At 44.6% G+C, this 13,350-nt stretch overlaps 1 protein-coding gene across 2 annotated transcripts in view; it reads left to right on the top strand.

Moving 5' to 3' along the window:
* The first annotated feature begins 1,235 nt into the window (after positions 1–1,235).
* BEND4 (BEN domain containing 4) overlaps positions 1,236–13,350 on the top strand; it is a 31,586-nt gene continuing 19,471 nt past the window's right edge. For both annotated transcript variants that reach the window (XM_036382839.2, XM_036382840.2), the window contains exons 1-2: positions 1,236–1,667; positions 10,382–10,948. In XM_036382839.2, coding sequence (XP_036238732.1) covers positions 1,304–1,667; positions 10,382–10,948 — 931 coding nt within the window. In that variant the 5' untranslated portion in view covers positions 1,236–1,303. The remainder of the gene's footprint in view (positions 1,668–10,381; positions 10,949–13,350) is intronic.

A 13,350-nucleotide genomic window follows, 5' to 3' on the forward strand; every position in this document is an offset into this window, starting at 1 on the left:
CACTTTTCTGCAGTAGATGGGCAGGAGTTAATTACCTTCAGCAAAGGGTTGCATTTCATTACCAGTGAGCCTGACTCTGACTAAATAAAAAAAGCTGGAATGGGAGAGCAATGATCACAATAAGTGGCCAAAATTCCACGTGATGAGAGGAATGATTTCCCACTGCCGACACTTAAATACAACTAAGGTGTTCTGCAATTTTACTTCCACAAGCCAGAGGGTTTATTGTAATCCTGATAAATTATAGTAACAGAAGCAGGCGAGAAGTGGGACAGAAGAAGGGAAATGGTAATGCAAAATATAATGGTAATGCAGAAAAGAATGGAGAGAGCCAGTGAGCAGTTTGTTATCATTTATTTTTCTTCAACATATCATTCGATTTCAGCTGTCTCCCATCTCACCCAGATCTCCACCATTTCTCAGAAACGTCTTTCGATGGCATCTCATTCTCCTCCTGTCTTTCACCATCGCTTCATTATTTCTTAACTGTCCCTGAAAGGGCCCGGGCAGGCGACAGGGGGAAAGTGAGCAGGGGACGCGGGACCAGCCTGCGCCCCACGCGTCCGCCGCATTTAAGCAGTTTGCAAAAAGCGGGCGGGGGGCGTTGCAAATAATGTTAAATGTGATTAATCTCCCGGATTCCTGGAAATCTGACATGCATGAGTTACAGCGAAACCTCTTTTATTTCGCCATGAAATGCTTTTGCATAATGAGAAAGAAAATGTCCTCTGTGCCCTAATCAACTCTGACAGGTCCTGGACTCCAAAATACTTTTATTTATGGCATTATTTATTTCACCCCTAATAACCGGGGAGGCGAGCCCGCGGCTCGCTCCGTGCGGGGAGAGGAGGGGAGGGAGGGAGGGAGGGATGGAGGGATGCCCGGCGGGCGGCGGGGCTCCGCGCCCGGCCGAGGGGACACAAAGTTTTCGCGGCGGCCGTCGCTCGGCGGGGCGGGATGGTCTGGCAGCCCTCGGGCCGGGCAGGGCCGGACGGGGCCGGGCGGAGGCGGGGGGGCCCCGGAGCCGCTCGTCCCCCGCCGCAGCTCACCTGCCCCGCGGCGGGTGCCGGGGGCGGCGGCGGCCCCGCCAGCGCCCGCCTCCCCGCCCCGCTGCCATTAGCGGAGATTACCCTAAACACTTGCCGGTCGCCGCCCGTCTCCCTCCAGGCATTGGCGCGGCCGCCTGTCAATCAGGCCGGCGCCCCGCCGCGCCGGGGCTCCGCCGTGCCACAGAGACGAGCCGCGGCGGCGGCAGACACAGCCCCGGAGCGGGGCCGCGCCGCGCCGGGGGAGGCGGCGGAGGATGGAGGAGGAGATGCAGCCGGCGGAGGAGGGGCCCAGCACCCCCAAAATCTACAAGCAGCGGGGTCCCTACAGCGTCCTGAAGACCTTCCCCGGGAAGCGGGCGGCGCTGGCCAAGCGCTACGAGAGACCCACCATGGTGGAGGTGCCCCGCGGGCGCGGAGCGGGGCAGCCCTTCCCGCACGCCGCCGAGCCGCTGCCCTACGCGCCGCACGGCGCCTTTCCCAACGGGCCCGCCCGCCCCGGCGCTGCCCCCGGCGCTGCCCAGGGCCACCCCCGGCCGCCGCCGCCGGCCCCGAGCTCCTCGGGCCGCTACGGCCCCTGCCCGCCGGTGGCGGGGGGCGGCGGCGCGGAGCTGAGCGCAGGTACCCGCAACTCCTCTCTCTCCTCCGCGCAACTTCGCGGGGCACTTTGCGGCAGGCGGGAGCGGGATGGGGCTGCGGGCTCCGCCGCCGAGGCGCGCACCCCTCTCGCCGGGCGGCTGGCGGAGGGCGCGACGCCCGCGGGGTGGCCCCGCTCGGGGCTGGCGGCGGGCGGGGACGGGGCGGGCGGCGGGCTCTGTCCGGTGCTCGGGCACCGCCGAAGTTGCCGCGGCGCGCGGGGCCGCTGCCCGGCCGGCGGCGCCCCGGGGCGGTGGGCAGGGGTGGCGGCGGCGGAGGCTGTGCCCGCAGCCGCGCAGGACTTGGCGGGGCAGGCGCTGCCGGCCGGTGCGCACCTGCGGGAGGGAGGGAGAGGGAGAGAGAGAGGGAGAGAGAGCTGCTGCTGCTGCTGCTGCTGCTGCTGCTGTTGCTGTTGCCGGTGCTGCTGCCGCTGCTGCCGGCGGGGCGGGGGCGGACGGGGGGAGCCCCGGGCCGGCCGCTCCGCTCAGCCCCGCTCCGCTCCGCCGGGGAGGGCGGCAGGCTGGGGCCGGCTACCGGAGGAACTGCTGGTAATGGAGAGGCTGCTGATAGAGCGGTGGTGATTTTAACAGAAAGAAAATAGATCGGCTGCTTGCCTGCACCGTTTTCATAAGATGCAGTGACAAACAGGAGATCAAATTTTTTTTTTTTCTTTAAAGGTGTAAGATACCGAGATGCTGAACACATATCTTTCCTCTAGTGATGGGTTGGAGTTAAAAAACCACGTAGATCTTGATATGCAACCTAAATTTGGCATCAGGAAATGGGAAATTGCATCTTTAAGCAGAGTACAATCAAAAATGAATTACAATAAATCCTATATAATTGCATAGGTCATTCTCTTTAATGAGATTTTATTAACCTGACTGTCAAGCTTTTGAGTCAGGCAGATATTTTATCTTCTTCAACTGATAAAAGTGTCAGCTATAAACCACCATATAAATATTCATAAATCTACACATCTGTGGCAGCCTATCAGCATCATTCTTTTGGACATTAAAAGCATTCTAATTACTTTCTGTCTAGCAGAGCTGAAATGCTGCCTGTTATAGTATGTGCTTGGCAGGCATGATTGCTTTTGTTTGCCATCACAAATAGCAGCATCCTATTTTATATACTGATAGTCCAGAATATATTCAGGGTTTGACTGAACAGGATGAATATTATGAAGCACCATCTGGTTTTGATATCATCGGGTATATTAACTCATCTGTTAATTTTTGACACATCATTGATTTATTTATTTAGAAAAATTGGATCCTGTTTTGGTATGTTGCTGTTTGCCTTTGTAACAAATGTGATGACATTTCCTTACTAAACAGGGAGATACTCTAGTTAATAGGATATATGGCTATGTTCTAATGCCTGTTTATGCTTAGAAGTAGCCTTGTAGTGGATGAATTTAGCATGTCTTGTTACAAATAATTCAAGTACTTTATCAAAAAAGTTTAACACTTGAATAGATTAGCCAGAGAATTCACATCTCTGGGGCATAGTTCTGTGATCCATGGCAGAAGGTCATCTTTCTTCATGAAATTGCTTCTTATATGAAATGCCCAAATGGTGATATTTAAGTATTCTTTGTGGCCCACAATCAAAACACTGATGATAAATGTGACACCTACATTTCTTTACAGAAGCAGATTACGCCATGGAAAGCATTCAGCTGTCTGGTAGATGATATATGACACCATATTCACAGCAAAGCCCTCTGGGCTTCGATGAGCAGAAGTTTGGACTTTCTTTTTCCTGATACATTGTGCTAACCAGGCACTAGAGCAGGCTTCAGAGCTTGTCTTTGATTCAGTTCTATGCTAAAGAGAGTGAAGGAACTGCCATGTGTGCCCCAAAGTTCTTTGAGGTCCCTGTCCCTTCAACTGCACATTCAGGCTTTACTTTAGGTTCCTGTATGAGTCCCAACTCACCCTTTGCTCAGGTTAAGTACCAAGAGAAACAGAACAGGAGAAAACAAACCAGAAACTTGCTACAGTGTGTACAAGTAGTATTTTGCACAAGTTGTTACCAGAGGTGGCCCACAAAGTTGGAAAGGGGACTGGAGCAGGTCCCTATGAAGACAGGCTGAGAAAGACAGGCTGCTCAGCCTGGATAAGAGAAGGCTGCTTGGACACCTCATAGGAACCTTCCAGTATCTTAGGAGGGCTCACAAGGAAGCTGTAGAGGGACTCTTCAAGAGGAACTGAAGCAGGACAAGGAGTAATGGGTTCAAATTGAAAGATGGGAAATTTAGGTTTGATATGTGGGAAAAAAATTTACTGTGAGGCTGATGAGGCACTGGAACAGGTTGCCCAGAGAAGCTGTGGATGCCCCATCCCTGGCAGTGCTTAAGGCCAGGCTGGGTGGGTCTTTGAGTAACCTGGTCTAGTGGAAGGTATCTCTGCCCACAGCAAGGGGTGAGGAACTAGATGAACTTTAAGGTCCCTTTCAAGCAAAAACATTCTGTGATTTTATAAAGCAATAGGCAAGGCTTAGATCTCCTGGGTATTTTAATCCCATAGGTAGGCATGCTTTGCTGAGCTGTGTGCCCATCCTTCCTGCTTGCTGGTGGAGTAACACCATGCAGCTTGTTCCTGGGAGCTGTAGCCCTAAGATGAGCAGGAAGCTATTTGGGACCCCAGTGCTGTATGCATGTGAAGAAGTCCCATTGTCCAGAAGCTTGAAATCCTCTTAACTAATGTGTGACCCAACTTAATAGCACAGGCCACCTCTGGGGAAGCAGAGTTGGGGTTTTGCCCCTGGAGAGTGAGAGCATTTACATGTTCTCCATGCACAGTCACCCTGTACTTTGGCCAGCACCTGTGAGGTCTCTGGGTTCCTCACAGCAGCATGAGAAGCAAGCCCAGAGCACCTCTCAGCCAGAGGTTCATCTCAAGTGGATCTCAAGTGGTAGGTGTTGTAGGGAGGGACAGATCATCCCCTTAGGTGTCCAGCTGCATGTGCATTCTCCACAAGGCAGTCACCATCCATGATGTGTACAGTTTCTCCCACTTAGCTTATCCTCAGCTCTTGGCAGGTGCTTACTTGAATAAAGGGGTGGAGTGCTGTAGGGCAGTTTTGTAGGGATACCCACTTCCTAAGTTCAGAGATACCCCTGTTTTTGCTGATACCTTTTCATTTGTGCAGGCAACAGTGACCAAATAGCTAGTAAAACACCACTCCTGGGATGCCTAACTCTGTGCCAACAACTTAAACACCTAATGCAGTTGATTCTTAAACTTCAGGCATGGCATTTCTGGCCCCTTAGGATTCACAGCTCCAAGTTTGCTTTTGCAAGTGGGCACCTCAAACACAGTCACAACTAAAGATGCTTCCATAGTTTTGCAGCTTTTTCTAATGGTTAGAACGCTTCCCAAGGGTAACCAGATTTTCCCTCAGTTGCTCTCTAAGAGACCACTCTCACCTCCAGACTCCAACAGAATTGCAGGAAGAGGGGCTAGGGAAAGGAAGGAAAAACAGGAATTCTCCACCCAGTGCCATGGTGAAGAAAAATTTAGTTTGAGATCCCATCATGCATTGAAAGATCCTGCTTGAGAAATGTCATCTTACAATGAGAAATGTAAAGCTGCACTGCAACACAATCCTTCTCTCTTCTCTAGAGGTTACTCTGACTGCTGTTGCTGCTGTGAGCCACACAGATGGATTCATTCAAAGCACCAGCAGATACCCGTTTTCTTCTGTAAAATATAAACTCTTTATTAATCTATTCAGGTTATTTTCCTGGCATGAAAACTATCTGTCTTTGGTAGTATGTGCATTGAACAGCACCATAATCCACCAAAGAAAGTCCTTTTCCTTAGGAAAACATGGTATAGACCTTACAGTGCAGCTTAAAATTTAGGGTGGGATTTCATGGAAAGCAGAGGAAGAAGAGCAGAACTGGTAACACCTGTTAGCAGTGCCAAAAGCATGGCATATTTAAAATGACCAGTTAATTAAGCTCTGTTATGCCCAGACAGAAAAACAGTTTGTTCCATGAACAGCTAAAATGAAGATTAGTGTTTTGGAACTTGGAAATTGTGAGCCCTCATCTGGAAGCAGATCTCTCAGATAAAGTACTGAAATGGCCAGACACTTGTAGTCTTAATCCACTGGACTGTCTTGATGATCTGTATGCAAAATGCCCAAGAAAACGTTGTGTAGTCATAGGAGGTGTCACATACTCTCAATTTTGTGACCTAAGCACGATATTTACAGCAATGGTCATATCTAAAAATATAATGGCCAAGTCTCTATGCTTGGATAAAGGCCAGTTTGAAGGATACAAGGCTGCTGCCCCAGGGTCTCAATTAATAAAACTATTGTAATAAACAAATGAAGAAATACAAATAATCAGGTGAGAGGGCTGAGTCACTGCAAGGTGAAGAGTGAGACGATTGGAATTGCTAAGGAACCTGAACATCACAATCTTGCTGAAAATTAAATACCTATTAATACATTCCCTGCAGGGGAGAATGTATGGTGTTCAGACCCACTCAATACTTACAAAGATGACTTTTTAAACCAGCTGCCCAAGAATACAAAGGAAACTTTGGAAAATCCACAACCTGAATCCAGAGCCACTGAGACCCAACACAATGCTTTTAACTAAAGCTGTCTGATCTAAGTATTGAAAAGATCCTTAGGTGTGGGAAAAGCTGAAGTTATACCTGCCAAATTTTCCAGACATCTTTTTTGATGCATTAGTTAGTGTAAATTATCAGAGTGAGTTTCAGACATATTAAACCCTGTTTTCAGTCTGGCAGTTGAATAGCTAAGAACCTCCCCTAGTCCCAGAGTCAATGAGAAAATTATGTAAAGATGAATGCTGTGTCTGGAGTTGGTACCTGATTTGCCATATGATAGTGTCTTCTGGTTGCTTGCGGTCCCTAACAATCTACTTAGGAATACTTATGCTTTTAGCAGTTTAATTCTGTTCTCTTGGCACTTCATGGGTCTTAGGCAGCAAGTCCACCTCCAGGCAAATGTCTAGTTAAAGTCAATATAAGTTCTGTAAGACTAAAGACTCTGGGGTCTGAGACATTAGAATTACATGGTTGGTGAGCAAGGTAATAAGGAAAAGGAATATCACAATAAGACTTTAATAAACTGCTTACACTGTTTGAGTCCAGTGCAGTGATTTCACTGGAATCCTACTTTCATAGAAAATACATACATTATGTTAAATCAATTAAGAATCATAGATTGGTGTTTATTCAGTAGTAATCACATAAAACCAACTTTTTGTCATTTCTTAAGTGATTAGACATTGCACAGTGCTTGCATTTCTAATTATAGACAGTCTGTAAAAGCTGAAATCCCAATTTCTACAATATATGCTAAATGGGCAACATTTTTTTTTTCTCCATCATAAGAAATAACTGCAGTTATCATTCTCATTTAGGGTTGTTCAGACTGTGGGTGTGTGCACTATTACTGGTGTAGAAGTCTCTTCAAAGTAGAACCTACTTCAGCACAGAGACAGATATTTCCAGAATATGTTCTGAGGGCATCCCTCACTATTGCTGTCCAGCAGTACCCAGAAAAAAAACATTTGTGATCTCTGGGTTAGCCTCTCAAATGAGCCCTGCTTTGTCATGGCTCATTTTTATGTCTTTGAGTATGGGTTGAAGTTAAGAAAAAAACCAGTAATTGCTGTTATTGTGTCTTTGTAATAGATCTGATACTGAAGATTAAATCAATAATGTCATTTCTGTATAAAATTTCAGTTACATTTTAAACCATTATCACAGTGAATATGCCTAATGCATTAAATTTTAAAACAAAACTAATAATTAATTTAATCTTTACTGCTGTTAATGTGTATTTTGGTATTCTTCAAAACTAGTAATTTGAATGTCAGGTTACTTTTTGCTGTTTTTAGAATAAACCATAATATTGGAGTAACATCTCTTACAAGAGTCTAATCCCTTTTCGGTTGTTTCATTCATATCTTGTCCCCATGCAACAAGGATATGCAAAGAATACGTAACTGTTTGTGAACAGAGACAATAATGATTAAAATACAAACAGTATAGATGAATTCAGGTCTGGAATCAGATTATAGGATTAAAATGAATGAAAAAACCATTCTGTAGTAGGATTGCAAAGTCAATATCATCCTGTAATAATTTTAAAGGGCGAATGTGGAAAGAAGTAAAACAAAGAAAGCACATCTTGGGGTTGTTAGTGTTGCTTGAATTTCCTGATTTCCTTTTGGTTTATCAGGTCTCAGCTGGAAAGCTGCCATGTCACCAGTATTCTGTTCTTCTAATTCATGTTACATCTCCTGTGTTGTTTTGCAGTTGCATTGATTGTAAGGGTTAAAGACAGCTGGCCTTAGGTTAGTGTAGAAAAAGAGAAGGAGAGGCAGTGGGTAATGGACCTGGCACCTCTTTGGCACCCACTTGCAAAGGGGGCAGCAGTGCCTGTGCATTTCTGCCCTTTGCAGTTGTAGTATGGACAGAGGGTATTGCATAAAGCTTTGGATCAAAGAAGTGTTGTAGAAATCTGCCTTCATTAGTCTGAACTTGTCTCCAGGAGTGTGATATGGCTCATAAACACAGGAGGCTGATGCTGAGGATGCTTGCAGTGATCTTAGGGCTACTCCAGTCCTTCCCATGGAGCCCCTGGGCAATCCCTGCATGGCCCCAGGCAGCCTCATGACCAAGCACTGGGCTTGGGCTTGCTCTGCCCAGGACCCTCAGGTTCCTGTTTTTTCAGTTAAGTCCTCAAGAGGTCACATCCTTGGGTTTTGTGCCAGGGAGGTCTCCTCTGGCTGCATTTGAGGCTGAAAGTATTTGTATGCTGCTTCAGCCCTGCCCTCTTTCAGAGATCTGGAGGATGGTACAAATGCAAATTAGTGTTGGTTCAAATATTCTTCAGGTCAGCTGTAGTGACCTCAGTGTAAAGTAGATTTTCCACCAGACAGTGGTAGATCTTGAAGAAGTGCTGTGAAAAGTGCTGTGCTATTTTCAGGGTCCCCCGTCATAGGGAGGAAATGATGAATCTGACTCCATGATCTTAGAAGGCTAATTTATTATTTTATTATCTTACATCATATTAAAGAATACTATACTAAAACTACTAAAGAACAGAGAAAGGATACAAAAGGCTAAAAGAAGAATAATGAAAAACTCGTGACTCTCTCCTCAGAGTCCGACACAGCTTGACAGTGATTGGTCATTAAGTTAAAACAATTCACATGAAACCAATGAAACAATGACCAGTTGGTAAACAATGTCCAAACCACATTCCAAAGCAGCAAAACACAGGAGAAGCGAATCAGGTATTTATTGTTTTCATTTTTCTCTGAGGCTTCTCAGCTTCCCAGGAGAAGAAATCCTGGTGAAGGGATTTTTCAGAAAATATGACAGTGACAAAGTGCCACCCCTTAAAAGCCTGAATTCTGAACATTTCTGGTTTTTATGTGTTATGACTGTGATGAGTCTACTGATGAAGTTAGGGTAAATGAAGGTCTGGGGTGCTTATTCTCATGTATCTGTAGCAGGTTGCCTTTTCAAAAGAAAAAATGCGTTTGTCACTTTCTAAAAGTCAAGCCTGCCTGAGAAGTGCTCTCCAAAATTGGCAGTGCTTTAACCTACCAGTCTTTTTTTTCTTTTGCAAAATGTTAGTTACATCTGTTTAGATACCTAGAGGAACTTAGCTTTGAATAAGGTAAAAAAGATTTAAAAGGCACTATTTTTGCTGGGAAGCCTAACAGGTCGTATCATAAATATCTTGGTCATTTTCTATCTGGGCCCAGGAAGTGTTATAGCAGCTTGAGCTATACATGTAGACATGGCAGAAATGAGCCATCCTACTCTGTAGGTTTAGCTTGTAGCTGCTATTGCTCCTTGAGACATGACACCTCCTGTCATGAGAGGAAAGCTGACTAGGTGCTGCATGGCATCCCTATCCTAATTCCAGAGCTGAGCTGCTGTCTCCAGAAGCTGCTGCATAATCCTGTGTAGTTTCCTGATTGTATGCTGAGCATCTTGAAGAACTCCACTCTCCACTGTGCCATACTGGCCTGCCTGCAAACCTGTAGGATGCCTTTGTGTGGTTTAAGAAGAGGGGTTTGTGCTTATCACTCTGGGTAGTTCCTGGGCATATCTGGAACCTAGAGCAAAAGGAACAGAAGCAAAGTCCATTGAATTTAGCATCAGTTGTGTGGAATGTCCTGTGCCCAATGTCAAACAAGTGCATCAAAGACAAAAAGGGGAAATAACAAAGCTTGGAAGCCTTGTTGGAGAGGAACTGGGCATAGGACAAAGGTATGGTGCAAAGTCCTACAAATACGTACAGTTGATGCCCTCCAACACCTTGAAATAGGCTTTCTGGGCAATACTTACTTGAACTTGTAGCACATTGGATGTAATTTGTATTTTCTTCCCCATTTTCCTGACTTAATCCCTCTGAAAGAAGATGTCAGTAAGCAGTGTCTATCATCACAATGCATTTCTGATTAACAGCAAGGTCACAAGGGCACTCTCAAAATAGAAACAGAGTCAGGATTGTTTTAAATCACAGTGTTGCAGAAGTATTAAAGCAGAAGCCATAATTTTAATATGTTCAGAAATAAAATGCATGCTACTGTAAACAGTTGTGTACATTCATCTAACTGCTACTGTCTGGCATAACCTCTTGCATTAGGTTTCTGTGATTCATCTTTTCTTTTGTTGCAGAGAGTCGAATGATTCTGGATGCCTTTGCTCAACAATGCAGCCGGGTTCTAAGTCTCTTAAATTGTGGTGGAAAACTACTGGACAACAATCACTCTCAGTCCATGATTTCTTGTATAAAGCAGGAAAACCCAAATTATAGTGAAAGACAAGAGCAATGTCAGCTTGGGAAAATGGTCCATAGTCAGACGTCAGACATTTTAGACATAGAGATGCAGTATATGCAAAAGAAACAACAAACCTCAGCCTTTCTGAGAGTTTTTACTGATTCCCTTCAGAACTATTTGCTTTCTGGGAGCTTCCCTTCTCAGAACACCTCATCAATAAATGATTTTAGCCATTTGGCAGATGTGGATCCACTTTCAGCCTCTCCAGTACACACTTTAGGTGGATGGACATCTCCAGCAACATCAGAATCTCATGGTCATCCATCATCTTCTACACTTCCAGAGGAGGAAGAAGAGGAAGAGGAAGAAGGTTACTGCCCTCGGTGTCAAGAGCTAGAGCAGGAGGTAATTTCATTGCAACAAGAAAATGAAGAGCTTCGTAGAAAGTTGGAGAGCATTCCAGGTAAATAATCTCCTGCCATGAAATGTTGCCATTGAATGATAAAAATAATGTGGGTGATGGTTTATTTCAAGTTCTAGTATTTTTTAAAGGTTACAATCATAATAATCAAACATTGGATTTTGTCTCCAGCCAAAATTCCTACATCTGTGCCCAGTGGAAAATTACCTCCTGATACTCATCTCTATGAATATTGGGTCCTACACTAGTAAGGTGTGTTCAGGTGGGGATGTGCTTGCAATCCCGAATTCCGAATATCAGGTGGTTTGTCATAGTAATTTCAAACATATGCTTTCATAACTCTTTATCTGTCTTGTTCTTTAATTGACATTGCAGCTTATAAACCTAATTCCCTTTTGGGGCTCCTTTTTTTGGTTACTTAAGGGAACTATTCAAAGTTACATCCATGGTTTTACCTGAAATAATTTTGGCTTTTACTTTGAACAGTTTCTCTTAAATTGCTGCTAGCTTAGTGAGAAGCATTACTACATCTCCTCCCATTCATCTTCAAATAAATCTGAAAAAAAAAAAACCAACAAAAACCAACAACAACAAAAACCTAACATCAATTTTTCCAGTTCAGCAATACCTAGAAGCCACTGGGAGAGAGAAAGAAATCAAATAGAAACCCCTTCTGTGAAAAGCTTCTCTTGCTCTTTAAACCTAGGACCTCTCGCTGTCCAGGTGAGCCAAGATACTTGAAGAGTAGTATAGGATAAGAGCAAAGTTTCTTGGACCTGTATTTTCTAAACTTTCAGCACAGGCAAAAATACACCTCAAATAGTAATGCTAAAAGCAAATTGCAATTTAGCAAAGAAAGAAGCATACATCATGCTTTTGACACATATAAACACTAGGGAACTGCACCTTTTTTACCTGAACTCAAGGTGCTTAGGGTAGATCCATAAAAAGTTGATTGAACTGATCTCTGAATGGCAGAAAAGCATGTCTAGTACAGTATGAGCTGCAAGAGACAAAATACTTCAAAGATGCTAACTATGCAGAAAGGAAGAAGGCAGTAACCAACTACTGCCCCAACATGTAGAGGCTGTTGCAAAATCTGAGCAAAATGCAAGCAGTAGTCTTCATCATTCTTCTCCCCAGCTATCAGTGATGTACTATGCATTATTTATAGCACATCCTGTTTTTCTTTTGTGCAATGGTCCATAGGGATGCTGGCAAGTCCCATAAGCAGCATTGTTCAGTGCAAAGAAAACACAAAATTTAGAGTAACTCCCTCACCTCTCCCAAAAACATAGTTACTATAACTCATGCACTCTCACTGGTTTCAGCAGGGGTTAGTACATCACCTGGTACTGCCTGACAAAGGGAATTGTGTGGACTTCAATTCCTGGGGAGTCCTACCTTCAGGTGTAGGACCAGAAATGATCCTGTAGGGTCTGTAACCTGACTGACAACTTTCATTCAGTCATCTGTACTGAACACAGTAATATTTTTTTGACTTTCACTAATGCATAACTTGTATTTGACTCAAGTAGTATCTCATACAGCCTCCAGTTTCTGGTGAGCAGTGGCTGTATCCCTTACCTGACATTTGGTTCCAGTGCTTAATTACACTGGTGAAAATATGTGCCTTGTTCCCTGCCTGACTACCTGAAGTCAGCTTTTAGCCATTGACTTCTATGCTTTGCTCCACTAAATGAAGTGCTCTATAGGTCTTGGTACTTCTGATTGAAGGTACTTACAGACTGAAAGCTGACTTAATTCCCATTTTAAATAAACAAAGCAAACAGTACTGTTTGAAACTCCTCAAATTACTTGAATCCTTCTTTGCAGTTTTTTTCCTCCCCTTCTGCTAATTTCTTTAAAATCTGGGCACTGGAAATGCATGCAATATGTTCCTATGAGCCTGATCAAAGGTGAATAGACTCTTCACTTGTACCCATGGTTTTCCTGGTGGGTTGTGCAGCTGAGCTTCTCATTCTGTGCACATTTCTTCCTAAAAGTACACACTTTGTGTGTGTTCATGTACTAAGTGTTCCAGATTGCTCTGACTGTCCCACTTGCCCACTGATTTGTCAGTTTCTGTATCATCCAGAATTTTTCAAATTGTTTTTAAATTAACTTTGTGATACTGGTTAGGAATGTTGAATAGTTTTGAAGGTATTGTTAGTCCTTGAAGGTATTTTGAGGGTATTGTTAGTCCTTGCTGGGCCTCTCAGAATAGAAACATGCCTATTAATGATGATTCCTGCAATGACAGATATTTGAGATGTCAATAGCAGGTTCCTAATATATATTTGGTTTGGTCTGCTGGTGTTGTGTTGTTACTTTTGCAATCAACTAACTCATGGTAGGAAGCGACATGCCCTTCAGGAGTCTGGGTATCTTACATTGTTCAGCCCAGCTTTTTCAGGCTAATCTATACGCTTATCTAAGAATGA

The sequence above is a fragment of the Molothrus ater genome, chromosome 4 (genome assembly GCF_012460135.2).
Source record: "Molothrus ater isolate BHLD 08-10-18 breed brown headed cowbird chromosome 4, BPBGC_Mater_1.1, whole genome shotgun sequence".
In the NCBI taxonomy this organism is placed as follows: domain Eukaryota; kingdom Metazoa; phylum Chordata; class Aves; order Passeriformes; family Icteridae; genus Molothrus; species Molothrus ater.